The sequence below is a fragment of the Phalacrocorax carbo genome, chromosome Z (assembly GCF_963921805.1).
Source record: "Phalacrocorax carbo chromosome Z, bPhaCar2.1, whole genome shotgun sequence".
Lineage (NCBI taxonomy): Eukaryota > Metazoa > Chordata > Aves > Suliformes > Phalacrocoracidae > Phalacrocorax > Phalacrocorax carbo.
The window spans coordinates 28,420,858-28,436,629 of NC_087548.1; the positions used below are offsets into that span (position 1 = coordinate 28,420,858).

Consider the following 15,772-nt stretch of genomic DNA (forward strand, 5'->3'; position numbering starts at 1 on the left):
CATATCCCAAATGGGGTCAAAAAGCAGGGGAAAGGCAGATGTGACACAAATATCGTCTTGAATATTGCACTTAAGTGAAAAGTAAGCCTTCTCTGAGACCAAGTGAGCCGGTGAAAAAGAAGGGCTCCAGACATGCAAAGCCTGGTGGAAAAACTGCATCATTACAGGCAAACAGTGAGAATGGTAGAAGGAAGAGCTTTCCCTCATCTTGAGAGTGTGTAGCACAGATTCAGTTCTAGAAACCCTGTGGCTTTTATAATGCAACTCTGATACTAGCTGAAGGATGTTATTCTGGGGAGAAATCCAGTCTTTGAAGAAAACAGCAATGAAAAACCAGTCATGAATCTTTCTCTGCAGTAACTGGTATGATGAATGACTCTGCAGCTCACGCTGCCTGGGGTTTTTGTTCTTGTTGCTGTTGTTTGGTTGATAGGTTGGTTGGGTTTTTTTGGGTGGCTTAAAATATTGTAGATGGTGGCACACTATCTATCATGTAGTCATGCAGTTCTCAAAGATGAGGTGGGAGTAAACACAGTAGGGACCCACACAGAGGTATAAGATACAGCTGTGAATGGCCTGCTCCTTCAAAGGCCATTAATCATAAGCTGGGTACACAATGGAACATGCTTCCCAATCCAGGACATACATCTATCGTGAGTAAAGCTACAGGCACTGTGTGTTACTGGAAAAGCTACTGCTACCCATGAGAAGACCCTGCAGTCAAGTTTGGTATGAGGCGTGACAAATACATATTTTGCCATATGCCCCGAGAGAGACAACCTGCCTGAAAGCTACCAGTGTCCCAAACCTATCTGCCAAAAGACAAACCTTTGTGGCACAAGGGTCCAGTACTGCCCTTATAAACTGGGCAGGCTATGCAGATGCAGGAAATTCTGAACTTGTACAGGATCATGGAAGAGTGAAAGTGTCATGTACAATGTTTCTCTATGGAGAGACAAAATGTAGCACCTGGAACTGATAGTGACATATATGATATGAAGAACATGTAAAGAAGCTGGATAGGATTTTTTGATTTGTTTTTCTCAGTTGTTTTTTTTAAGAATTAGAACAGTTGCCATTTCTTCTTGATCTGTTTCAGAGTCATAGCTGACAATTTGTTGAAAGACTAAAGAGACTCTTCTACCAAGAGGACTCCTCACATCTCCTTCCTACCTCCCCTTGCCCTTCCATACCACTTCATAAATCAGCTTACTAGTACTTAGTGTTATGGCAACTTCTTTTTGATATGAGTGTCTAGCCCTACCCTACTTCAGACCAGGTCAAGGGGTTTCTAAAACTGCAAGCATCACACAACATTAGTGCACTAAGGCTACATCTGTCAACTGAACATGAGCCAGCAGTGTGCTCAGGTGGCCAAGAAGGCCAGCAGCATCCTGGCTTGTATCAGGAATAGTGTGACCAGCAGGAGCAGGGAGGTGATCGTGCCCCCGTACTCGGCACTGGTGAGGCCGCACCTCAAATACTGTGTTCATTTTTGGGTCCCTCACTACAAGACAAGGCACCGAGTTGCTGGAGCATGTCCGAAGAAGGGCAACGAAGCTGGTGAAGGAATTAGAGCACAGGTCTTATGAGGACAGGTTGAGGGAACTGGGGTTTGTTTAGCCTAGAGAAGAGGAGCCTGAGGGGAGACCTTATTGCTCTCTACCACTACCTAAAAGGAGGTTGTAGTGAGGTGGGTATTGGTCTCTTCTCTCAATTTACTAGTGACAGCACGAGAGGAAATGGCTTCAAGCTGCATCAGGGGAGGTTTAGATTGGGTATTAGGAAAAATTTCTTTACTGGAAGAGTAGTCAGGCATTGGAACAGGTTTCCCAGAGAGGTGGTGGAGTCACCATCACTGGAGGTATTTGAAAGATGTGTACATGCAGCAATTCAGGTCATGGTTTAGGAGACATGGTAGTGTTGGGTTGATGGTTGGACTTGATGATCCTAGAGGTCTTTTCCAACCTTAATGATTCTATGACTCTATGATTCCACAAACTGCAGCCAAAAAACCATAAAAGCAGTGGACTTCATGTGTGTGGCTTTACAACACAGCATACTGTGCTGTCCCCAGCTCTGTCTGTTCAGCATCCTAAAGATTGTTAGTGGCCTGAAATGGAATTTTAATTGGGAGGTTTGGTCTGAGCAAGCAACTGACAGAAGTGTTAAACTATCTGCTCTGCAGAAGAGAGCTCTTGATTATCCAAGGATGCAGCAAAAGTAGAAGCTTTCTCATAGTACTTTACTTGTGTCCCTCTATCTCGGCTCATGAAAGTTTAAAATTTTAAACTTAATTAATTGACCATTACCAGTACCCTAAACTTTTCCAACAGCTGAGAAGTTATTTAAATGAAACGGAAAGCAAACACAGGGCCACAACACCATTCTTCTGGAGAGAGCAATAAGATTTGGCACACTCCAGGGCCCCATTTTAAATGCGACAGTCCTGACTGCAGTGGTATTATAAACAATATTATGCACACAAAGACGTTAGAAACTTTACAGATATCACCAAAACCTTATGGTACACCTGTGAGGAGGGTATTGTTTTGCTGACTGACCAAGTAATACATAGAGAAGCTGAGGCATAAAAGAGTTAAACAAGTTGATCAAGTTCACAAAGCAAGTCTGTTCTAAAACAAGAACAGAACTCAATCTCACAGTTTGCAATTTGTGTCTTTTCCCTAAAATCATTATTCTTCTCCTTCAGGTTGTTATTTAGGAGTGTAGTAGCTACCTTGTTTAATTCCTGACATAGATTGCATTTCTACATTAAATAGCGTGCAAACAGAAAAATTTTATTAACACACAGAATTGCAGAAATGTACAAAATCAGAGGAGCTTACCCAAATCCAGAAAACAAGCGACAGAAGAGGAAGAAGCCATAGCCCTGGACAAATGATGACAGGAAGGCAAAGAATCCATTGACAGACATGCATATCAGGAGTGACTGTCTCCTTCCCACCTTGTCTGCCAAGCCTCCCCAGAAGAATGACCCCACCATCATCCCAAGGTATACTATGCTACCTGCAATACACAAAAAAAAGATGTTGTTTTGTGAGCTACATAACTGACCACAACTGACCACACCAAAGACCACTGATTTTCTGTATTTACAAAACAAGCAGTATAGAGATTAATTTCTCAGTGAATAGAAATCACATGCATAGCTTTGCAAATGTATCTAGGGAGAACAAGTTTCCTACAGTGTCTTTGTTATCTGTTCCTGGACATACTGAAGCTTAATATGATTATTGAACAAGGTGCCTCTGGCTAAAACAATTAAAATACAGGCAAATAGGACTGAATTGGAGAAAGAATGCCACTATTTCCTTAGTAATAAACTTTATTAATGTTAAATACTGCAAAAACTTTACCTTCTTCTACAGAAACAAATTGTCTTAACATTTCTAGAATATAAGCAGTCCTGCAGGGTGAATTTTTTAAATGTTGCTGTTTTCAATGTAAAGTACTCTCCACAGAAAGATAAGCTGGTATGTTTAATACTCTGACCATTCGCATCTCAGCATACTGACAAACCTTCTGTGTGACACATTGAGCAGACAGTCAGAAGAAGAAAAAGAAGACAGAACCAACCAGATTTGTATTTTGTTTGATACAAATATTCTGCTTCCTTATTGAACTTCCAAGACTGGGTTTCATCTATGTAGCAGTTGCTGCCATCTTATATGTCTACTGCAGAGCAGGAATTAAATACAAAGTAGCTGGAAGCAGCTGAAATACTAGCAATCCTTGTCCTGTGTCTCTTTCTGATCAGCCACAAGAACGGACAAAAACCCCAGCAACTCTGCTGGGCTTTAATCGCTGTTGTGTAAAATTCTAGTTGCCAAAAGGATCACCTCTGTCCTGCAAGGGTAGTTGAAAGGGAAAGAAAGCTGAATGAAATACTTAAATGCCTAGGCTTGGTTAACTGCATATTAACATAAAGGTCACTCATCAGTATTTCCATGCTTGAAATTCCAGATGTTGACATCTGAAGTGCTGGCATCTGCAGGGTCTCATGCACCCAAAATGTCCCTGTTCCTCCTCACATTTGGTACAAGTTGTTTCCACTGCTGTTTCCTTATGAGACATAGTTTTAAAACATCCTTTTTTAAATACACATAATTGAACACTCATTGTGTTAGAAGTATATTAGCAAGATAGTTATATTTTGCTTAGGTGAGTAAGCTGTTTTCATCCATGCCTTTTGCCATTGATTGTGACCAGTACTAGCAAATCAGTCTTTTCTGCAGCTGTCTTTTTAGCCATCATAGAATAAGAACAGGATATTTCTAGACTGCTCCATGAGTCCATCAGGAGAGGTTGACAGACCCATTGCTGTTCATCACAGGAGCATTAGCTACCTCTTTACCTAAGCAAGATCACCAAGCTCCTTAAGACAAAGCTAAACATCTTCTCAAAACAACTTCTGCCATTTCTCTAATTGTTACTGGGATCTTAGACTTTCATCAAAGGATATTGATGAGCACGTATGTAAATCCAGAATTTGCGGAATTCTTTCATCTTAGCCCAGGAAGAACACAGACACTACAATGTTCTTTTTGGATTAGAGTTGTTTAGCAGCAGACCTTTATCAGATAGCTCCTTCATTCTGATCAGAAATTTTTGTTTGAATAATTGAGATTTTCCTGAGAACGCACACACAGCTCATACATTTTCTGGTCCTAAGGAGACAAAGCTTGGCCAGTGGCTTAGCATATTTGCTCAACTGCTTTAAGATTTCTCCTGTGGGCAAGGTTGCTTTACCATGCTGCTGGTAGACCAGTACTCACAAGCACTTTGGAAACTCCATCCAGTACAGCTGGTGCTTGCTTGTCAATTTTAGTTGAAAGAACTTACCAAAATAGTTCAATAGCTGCATTGCCAGCAGACCAATTTCAAAACAGCAAATAAAATGGTTAATATTTACTCTATAACTGAATTTCCTTACATTCTTCCATACATAAACATTGTTGGGTTTTCCCAGTCAACACCCTAATACTAGAAATGCTCAGAGAAGGCCAATCAAATCTTTATATAGGTAACTTTGAAATATTTTATGCAAATCATCTTGATTTTACCAAGTAACTACTTTCCTTGTGATGCACAGAAATATCAAAACACTATGGATGATGGAAGAAAAAAGATTCCAAGTCTTCAGAGTTTAAAAACATTAACCTTTCTTTTTGATAACAAGTCCTTTGGTCATTGTACTGCCCTTTGGCCTCTCTTATGTCCATGTAATTCTCCCAAAGAGCATTCAAAAGATGCTGCTAAAAATAATATTCTGCTCCTAAAATAAACTGCTATAAATAAGCTGCTCTCTGAGCTGCACCATTAGCTTATTCTTTCTCATTATATTAACTTTGAATTTTTCTTAATTGCCTTGCAGACTCTCCATAATCCCTCTCCCCCATCAAAGATCTGTATCCCTTCCCTCCTGAACCTACTACAACTACCAGTGATACCTGTTTGTGTGTTTTCCTGTCTTTATCCTTTTCCATATTTTCTGTCTCTTGTTGGACAGAACATAACCCTAACTGCAGCCCATAATGGAAGTCCCCTTCTTCTCAACTTTCAAATCATTCCTGAAGACCTTCCCCCCCCCGCCCTCCCCCCCAGTAATATTCACGATAAGCCATAACAGTGACAAAGGGCAAAGGAGAACCCTAACTATGAACTGTTAAAGTAGCCGAACAACCACCTAACAAATGCAATGAACAAATGCAATGACATCAGATTATCATTTTACCCTTCATCATCCTTTCCTTTCTAAACTGTGAAGCTCTTGTTTATTATGTCATCCCACTGGTCAGAACACAAGTCTCATGGGGAAAACGCTATAATTTTTTTTACAACTTCTATAAATCGCATTACATTTTGCATAAATTTATATATGTAAAAATTAAATATCCTGTTGTTGGTCAGATGTTGCTGCCTTTTCTCATTACCTTTAAACATTGGTCATCAAAACAATAAATGTATGGGTGTATATATATGTTTATCGATTTTAATCTAGCATGTCATCCTGAGGGTGGTACTCCCTTTTTGAGCAGCTAGCTACTACCAATCACAAAACTGGTTGCTTTGCTTTTTCTTTTTGCTACAGCATATTTGTGCCTCTGAAGAAGTTAGCTTATACAACACAAGGCACACACTGATTTGACATCCAGCAAGATCCTAGAAACATCTTTTTAAAAATAAAAGTTTATTTTAAAATGCAAAGACTACTAATGATATCTGTAATATGAGTCTCTGATTTCCCCCACAAAGTAATGTGTAATCTCAAACTCTGTAATTTGGTGGAAAGGCACTGAGAAGAGGCAAGTGGCAGCTGAAAAGAAACTCATGCCATGCTAAAATGAATATTCTCTTCCATTGTTCTTTTACCAAGTTTTAACAACCTGTATTTTCTTTCCACAGCAGAAATTCTACATACTTAAATGATTTTTCCCATTATATAAATGTACAAAATACACACTTGCATCCTTTTTGGATGAGGAGACCTGAGTCTGGAACTCATTTACACCATGCACACACTTTGACTACCAGGTGGCTAGATATTTTTTAAACAGGTGTGCACACAGCATCTTTCAGGTTGCTAGCAACAACTTAACCTTACAAAGCAGCTGACCAAGAACTCTCTCAGTATCCCAAAGCTAGTTATGGACAATTTAAGCAATGGGATAAAAATACATGTATGATCAGTCACTGAGGTTCAGTTAAGCAGTATTTCACTCCTTGTGCTGTCATAACTTCATTACTTGCCACTGTCCATTGCAATTCATAGCCTGGTATCTAAATGATAGCCAAAACCTTCTGAGAAATCAGTCTGTAAGTATACAGTTCACTGGGAGAAAATAAAGCAATGAAAGTAGTCAGACTTTTTTGCAACAGAGAGGCACAGGCTATGGGGGTCACTGATGGTCATCCTTTGCTTGAACACACGTACCATAAAGTAGATATAAAATTACTTTTTTCCTGATGTGTTGTTTAGATCATTTATCTGAGTGAGGAATGCATTTCATACAACTGTAAAAATATTCTCATTTAAAAAAATTAATCTAAAAATAAGATTAAAATATTATTCATATTTTGGAAAATGAGATTATAAATGTGATCCTAAGATAGCTCCAAGAGAAGAAAACCTCCTTTCATAAGAATTATACTGTACTTTAATCAGTGTTTTATCTACTTGTACTAGGATCTTCCTATAGGCTATTGTTTAGAATATAACAATTCATAGTGAAGAACTCCAATGTCTATAAGTAGCATAATGAGTAAGAATATCCAGATTTATCTTTGTTTTAACCCCGATAAACAGCATATTCAGAGTTTAAAGGTGATCATCTTTCAGAACTATACTTAATTATAATCTGTTATTAGTTTCTTTGATCAGAAAAGACTTTGACAGGAATTGCAACTTGTCAAACATAATGTCTAATTAACTTTTTATAATAGGAGGTAATTAAAGCAAACATTTTTCCATTAAGACAACAAATATAAGAAAACTGTAATAATTCCAAAATTGGAAGAATTCCATTTTCTAAAGCCACCATCTTTGGATGTCTAAAACTGCCTGTGTAGTCAGAATATTGAATATTCAATTTGTATTTGTTATATTATGCCATTCCCTCCTCAGAGGTACTAATACGCCATCATTCTTACACAAAGAACTGCCAAAAACCTCTCTGTACAAAAACCTCCTCTGTAACAACTATTTCTTCGTTTCTCTGAACAGTGCTTGAAGTGGTGGAACAACAAGCTCTGTATTTTTGGAATGGTAAATTTTTAAGGTGTAGATCTAAGTGGTTAAGGGAGTAAAGCATTAATTGTTCAGCCATCTTAAAAAGTTGATGGGTACTGTTTTCCAACTGGCATGTGAGCCAGCCACCATATTAACTAAAATGAAAATTTTGCGTGAGTCTTTGCAAGTTCAATACTTCTCAAGCCATGGATTTCCTTTATCTAAATGCTAGCTGTTTCCCACATCAATCATTTTGTGTCTTAGCTTCAGATGTTAAATGATTGCTTTTACCTAATAACACACAATATATGCAAATCCCCAAATGCCAAAACATATCAGGCTCTCTTTTCTGTTACTACTCTTCAGACTAATCCTCTCTTCCTGCATTCCCTTTCAGGACAGCTGCAGACAGGCTTCAAGCTGCAATTTCATACTCTCTAGTGTAGATGCTTAATTACACATTCATTTTGAAGCTTTTTGCTCTTCTGCTTGACACATATATATTTACAAACAGTCAAGTTTTACTTACTATTACATTATTAGAATTATTTTTAGCAATCATAGTAATAGGGTTTATCTATTTAAATACATGGAAGGTATAAAGCTATTTTAAAATGAATGCTGAAGATCTTCAGTTTATACAGTGTTTATTATGCTGCAGTGTTTCTTGGACATTCAAGTGTGGCTTGTGGCTGAGTAACCTGTATGCTTGCTTCTCTAACAGTAATAATTGCAAAGCAACAAGTCTTCGCGTGACAGGAACATTTAGCTTTTTTTTGTATTTTTTTTAGCTGCTTAATGTACAAGACATTCTGGATATCCTTCACAGTCAGTAAAAAAGGACAACTTTATCTCCGTAATAACTAAAGAAAGATATAAATTCACACTCATTGAGACAAAGGAAGATACTGAATTCCAGCAAGATCAGTGAAAAAAAAGACTACTTCATCTCCTCTTCTGAAATATGTTGAGCAATACAGAAACATTAATGTTTTCATGAGGGGAAGAAAACTGAAAACTATTGTTTCAATCCAAGACAAGTTTTAAAAGACTTGTTTTTTAAATTTCTTATTAATTTTAATTGTATATAATTAATTTTAATTTAAATTTTTTATTAATTTCTAAAAGTCTGTTTCTCTCTTATTTACATAGGAAAACAACTCAGGGAAATGCTCTGGTGTAAAGGTGACCAAAAATACATAGCATATAATTCATAACTCAAATAAATCAAATAAAAACAATACAATAAACAGCCTGGTTCATCAACAGAAAAAAGAAAACAAGCACCTCCTTGTACCACTTTCAAACATACATACAAAATATTTGCTGACATTCAAACTGATACCAATCCAGAAATTTCACAGAAATAGAAATCAAGTGAACTGTATCTGGTTCTCAGACAAAACGATCCTGTTCTCAGATGATACTGATGAACTGCAATATTTGATAGAGGAACTCAACCATGAAAGTCTGGAAAATGGAACTGAAAGCAAAGCTGAGCAAAAGCAAGGTCATACTCAGTTGACCAGCGTAGGCAGGAAAATGAAAGAGTAACTCATCAGTCCTGTGTGCAAACCTGTTTATGATCTTTACGATAATAAGAGAAGAAACATTATCAGTAACACAAACAACTCAAATAATATAGGTTTGTAATAGTATGACAGGCATAATTTGATGACTTAGACAAACAAAAGCTGTCATGAGGTATCCAACCACTGTACCTCTAAAGAGAAGCCTCATAAATACAAAACAAAGACAGAGCCTAGAAGAAGTAAAAAATATTAAATAGAAATTTAAAAAAAACAACCACGTTTTTTCCCATATTTTTTCCCTTTCAAAAAGATCAGGTCCAAATTTTCCAGAGAACTGAACTCAAAAAGGGAAGTAGATGTAGTAGATGTAGAAGCCCACTATGGAACGTCAAAGAGAGTTGGAAGGCAACTGAAACTAAGTGAAAGGAACTTATAGCATACTCAGAAAGCAGAAAATAATTCTAATGTAAGACAAAATTTGACAATATAAAATTTTATGTCAACAAAATCTTGCACTGAGAAATACCTACAACGTATTTGTCTTGATCTAACATAGAGACTGAAGCAAAAATGGTGTCTCAGCATGGCTACCCAAACTCATGATCACCCAGCTGTGCTCTTCAAAGATGAGCCAGGAAGACAATTATTTTTCCTGGGAGGAAAAGAGAAGTGAGAACAGTGCTGTCCTCTCCTAAATAAAAAAAAAAATACCCACAGGTTTTTCCAGGAAAACAACTTCCATACATTTCCAAATCATGAATCTACTCCAGAGTGTGCTCACCTTGAGGGAAATTCTGGAGGTGAAAATCCATAGCTGGGAAGGTTTGACCAAACCTTTTCCAGTGTTATAACAGAAATACCACCCACATGAAAGTCAAAGGGTTCCACAGCAATCATTCACACAAATTTCATTCAGGTATTAGTTAATTTTTTGGTTTCTTCTGGCAGGCTTGTATTAAATCTTGTGCCTAATATGTCTATTTTTGATTTGTTTCCTGTATTTCAGGTGTGAGATTTACAACCAGAACTGTTTGTGGCATAAGGCTCAATTCAATTCCAACAGGAAAAAAACTGCCATTTTGACTTCATATTTCCTCTCATTGGGTTAATGAGACTAATTCTGTTTTACGTATTAAGTGCAGAACAAGGTGATTTTGCTCTGGACCTTTACTTTATCTGTTCATCTTGAAAACCAAAATATTTTCTTGCTTTAAGAGTCTGTATGTTATTAACTCCTCTTATAGACTTTCACCTTATATCTAAATTTACAAAAGCAAGTGTGCTGATACATACTTCTTTACTAAAAAAATAATGTCTTAACAAATGAGTTTCCTGTGTACTCAGATATTATTTTAACTGAAACACTGTAATAACAAAAGGAATAACTGCTCCTGCTTTTCCTCAGATCTAAATTAGATAAATTAATAAATGCATAGAAGAAGGTCAGTAACTGCAGAGATTGTGACAGGTAATAGATTACTGGCTAGGACGGGCAATTTTCTTCACAGCTGTATTTTCTGATAAGGCAGCAGAATAGACAATATGGTAAACTGGTACCTTTGCAGTACATCGTCACCATCACTTCTCTTTTAGGAATGTTATCATGGCAATAACTAAGCCTTTAAAAACCATACCATCTACTACCAGATACTAGTATCGTTTTTATTTATCCCATAACAGATTTCTCAGGATAAAAATTTGATCAGAGTTATTCCATTTTCTTCATTAGAATCATTTACAAACTGAATACTGGTAGTGATTATTGCAGCAAACAACAATACACTGCTATTTCATACTGCTATTGCTGAAAAAGACCAAAGTACTGCTTCCTTGACACTCACAACAGGAATAATCCATCAGCATTCAAATTTAGCAACACAGGGCTGTAAAAACCAGCCAATATGTGGTATTTTTCTTCCCATAAAGCAATATTTTCACCAGACGGTTATTACCAATATGCAATACACAGAGCACAGACTTTATCAAAAAAGCAGGTAATCCCAGGTGATGATGTGAAGCTGTTTACAGACTCCTTAGGTGTTATCACTGAACATACTATTTTCATCCTATCTTGTCCTTTGATCCAACAGTTCCTTCTGGTATTAGCGAGAAAATCCTAACAGACAAGCTTCAGATAAAAGGCACCTGGATAAGCTGTCCTAATAGCCCTAATTCCTGTTTTCTTCCACTGCAACTGCAAAGGTTTCTCTGGATTTTTCTACTCTCAGGTCTAGACGCTAAATTCAATGCATTCTTTGTCCAGCTCTGAATTGACCCTGGCATGCTAGAAATTGCTGTGACTTTGCAATTTGAAATGCACTTCCATGGAAATCCTAAGAAACAGAATGTTTTTAAATGCTGCATATGATTGAACAGTGCATAGCACTGGGCAATGTGCTAGGATTAATTAAATCTTTAAACAAAAAAGTGAATTTCACTAAAGCTTTAAACTGTCCATGCAGTCATCTACATTTATTATCTCATTTCATATCAAAACTGTTCATTTTGGCTGCAGGTTTTATTGCCTGAATGTTAATTTCATATTTGCCTAGTTCTGCTTCTGACTCAAAATAGAGCAGAGTCTGTGAATATCACTAACTTTTAATTAGTGCTGAATTAAAACAAAAAGCCCAAAGTATACACACATACGTTAATAGCAGATGCATTCAGCTCAGCAAACTAAAGCATGTAATACTAAGAACTAATTAATAGAACTACACTCCTAGTGAAGGTATCTGTACAATATTAAAGCTAACAATGTATTATTTCTTCAGTGTTTAATCAGCCATTAACTCTTCTTACTGTATCTATCTTCCAGTACTGTGTAAACTTCTTTCCTTGCAAATGGGAGGAAATAACTTCTTAAAATTTTGCTTCATCCATAGAGTGGTTGTTACCACCTTTGTTCTAATGAAATGAAAGGGCTGGGGAAGAGAAACAATGCTTAAAAAACAACAACAACAACAACAACAAAACACAAAAAACCAAAACAACAAACAAACCAACCAACCAAACCCAAACAAACCCAAAGCAAAGACCTTCCACTGGTTTCAGAAAAAGACATTGAATTAGGCCTAACCTCATTAGGAACAGGTTAGCAAAATTAATAAAAGTCCGAAACTCACACATCTCCCAAAATGCCTGACAAATGACCTGGTCTACCTCACCTAGCACACAACAGCATATGAGTGAAAAAGGAAATTTCCATTGCTAATGGTCCCACATCTCTGTTTTGACCCATTTAGAGTCAATAAAATAGATTAAGTAATCCAATGTCAGAATTAACAATAGCAGATCAGAATAATCCTCTGTATGGTGCCAATACACCTGCAGGTGCTGGTGATGCTAAACAGGCTTTTTAATTACGTGTTTACAATAGTGCCAGGAGGCACTGTTATAATGTCTAAATGGAAAATTGTTTAGATGACTGTATTTATCAGTTCATGATCTCTGTTTAACAAGGCTTGCAAGTGGGAACTTCAGAACCAACCTTGAAAATCGCCCTGAGTTCTAGCAGATTAGGAAAATATTTGTGCTCTGTGAAAATGAGTGGGTCTGGCAAAAGCCAGACAAAAGCAATACACAGCCCAATAGAGTCACGCATCGCATGGGTTATATTCATCCATACTCCCTCAACTTCATATAAGGCTCTCCACTGCTAACCAGTACACATGCATTTGCCTATCCTTGAGAACACAGACCTTTTTTTAACATTATGAATGTAAAGCCAGTGTCACTTCATACTATTTTCTTAATTTTCCTGCTTTACATTACTCTCACAAATTCCTACAGTTGCCCCAAAAAGTCAGATTAAAAACATGTCTGCCTGACAAACGGGTTTCTGTAAGTCTTTGATGACACTTTGTCCACCACATGTTTATCCTGAGAAAAGCTACTCATTAAGAAAAGCTTGCTGTTAAGAAAAGCTAGAATAACTTGACATATGTAATGTGCCATCAAAAGGCAGATGTTGGATAAAAGGGTCATTGGTTTAAGAGAGCCAGGGAACAATATTTTAGTTAGTGTAGGGAAGAGATTAGTTTATTCTCTTGCCCATCTAGAAGTCTGAGTAGTAAGTAGAATTGTCCTGGGTATAAAATCTGAAATTCTTCAATGAAAAAAGTAGCACATGAAACTGCAAAACAGTTTATATTTATATCACACCCTCCTATTGAGCATTCCTGTTCTGTATAGAGCTGACAAAATGTTGAAAAATAGGTAAGAATAGATCAAAAAATAAATTGTATTATAAATGTCAGTAAAGGACAGTGTCCTGGACAAACTGTTAACTATCACTATAGCTGTTGTTAAACAAGTTTTTGCATGAATAGTTTAAAAAAATTACATATGTCATATTCATGTATCTATTCTGGTAATAACTCAGTATCATTCCATCATTTATGTATTTATTCTTGTATAGCATAGTGACTTTGATTCTGCATCAGCTATGAAATTAGTGATATTTCATGCATTTGAAGTAATACCAAACTGGTACTTCCAAAAAGGGAACCAGGTGTGTACAGTGAGAATAGATGCATCCATCACAAGGAAAGAATTATACCTGCTGTAAAATGCAATCAAAGTAGATTAAAAAAATAGTTGCGTTCCATGCTTTTCAGCACTGACATTCCCTTAAACAAGCCAAAGGTCTGGAATAAGGAGCTATTTCAAACCATATCTACCACAATATACAGTTTGCTTCCAATTCTTCGAAATACTGATAGTACAAGATAAAATGACAAGTCAAACTTTGAAAGATTCTAAAATCCTTGACTGATCAAACCCATGGATAAAATGCATACGAAGACATTTACTCAGCTGTGACAAAGAGCCATTATGTTCGTTGCATGTCTTACTAAGGTTCATTAACACTTACTTTCTCTGTGAAAATATTCCTTCTTGCCAAGGAGCTCATATGTCCTTTCTTTTATTTCATAGCTCAACATTAGATGCAAGGTGCTAAATTAGAGCTACAAACATTCAAATAATGAAGATCAACATTTCTATAAGTGAAAGCTTGCAGATCATAATTTAAATGTGTTGCAGAATTAACAAAACAGGGACTTCGAAGAGAACATACCATCATGTTTAAAACGTTCAGTTCGGCTAAAAAACTCCATTTGACACATTGATTTAAGAAGTGATGTATCATCAGCCAGAGAGCCCATAGCAGTTGAGAGAGGGAGGAAAAAGTGGAGGTGACAGCCAGATTAAATGTGTGAAATCACCATGGCCCTCAGGCTTTTCCTTTGGGAGGCATTTCCTTCTTTTGGCCACTTTTGTAAGATTATAAATTTGTGTGACATAAATGGTAAAATCACTGATCTGTGATGGGATAGGCAGAGCTGGAAAATAACCTGCAGTGCATGAAAAAGCACCCCAGTGATTTTTAACCATTTTAGACACAATCAGTCTCTGAGACAGAGATTTGACGATAACCACAGGTGCATAATTAATTAGCTTTATTTTTGTGTGCAAATAAATGGTACAGGCATATTTGCACATGGTGGCAATGCATGTTTGAAAGTGGCTAAACGTATAAGTATCTTACTGGCTACTCATCCAATCTTCACAAGTACATACGTTATCCCAATTCCCTGATGTATTTTTTGTCATTTAAATAAAAGCAAGTTTCCCAATATCCACTGCACTCATTGAATTCAGCTGAAGCAAGCATAGCTTAAACCTTGAAGAAATTTTATATTCTGGCAACAAATGTGTTGCTCAAAAAGTGACCTCGTACTTTACTAACTGTGTGTACACTGATTGATGGCTGACATTATTCTAAGGCATACAAGCGTAGTTAGGGCCATTTAAAACAAGTAAGTATTATGTTACTACAAAGCTCACAAAAGCTAAGTTGGTTAAAACGGCATTTGGCTGGGCTTAAAATGCATACAAAGACCAAGACTCTCAGCTATGAACTGCAATGCAGTCGTTTCATGTTGGCTTGTATTGTGTGTGTTACTCAGGTTAAAACTGCATGACTGAGACTGGGCATTGAGCCAGGGAAATATTATATTTAAGCCCAGGCTAAATGGTGGAACTCTTGAAAGCAAAGAGGGAATGTGTAAGTTAATGGTGTCAAATAGCTTCTATTCCTCAGTAAGGCTGCATTTGGGAACATGAAAGAGGAAAAACATTTGACATGGTGGTATTCTCCCTGTTAGCACCAGCTTCAATAAGCTGGTTTGGCAGAAACATCATCCTCATAAAGGAAGGGCAGCTGTGACCCACCTTAAATACTGGCTTATAATGGGAGCCTGCAAGAGCACAGAGGACTGAATACACTGCAGTTCATTAATGGCTCAGATCTGTGCTCCCAGTTCCTGTCTTGTGAGAAGCCCATGATATTCTGTGTGAAACAGGTTTGGTCCAGTTCATAACAGACAAAAATTATGTTGCATACTCTCACCGCTGTCCCTTTTTCCCTTCAGAAAAGAAAAACAAACACCTCTACCAGTCCACATAATATAGCTGCTTAGAA

General features: G+C 37.1%; 1 protein-coding gene across 1 annotated transcript in view; it reads right to left on the reverse strand.

Moving 5' to 3' along the window:
- The window catches only part of SV2C (synaptic vesicle glycoprotein 2C), a 124,768-nt gene that overhangs the window by 60,642 nt on the left and 48,354 nt on the right, over nt 1-15,772 (reverse strand). Inside the window, exon 3 of the mRNA XM_064438374.1 lies at nt 2,850-3,030. Within this exon, the coding sequence (XP_064294444.1) occupies nt 2,850-3,030 (181 nt within the window). The remainder of the gene's footprint in view (nt 1-2,849; nt 3,031-15,772) is intronic.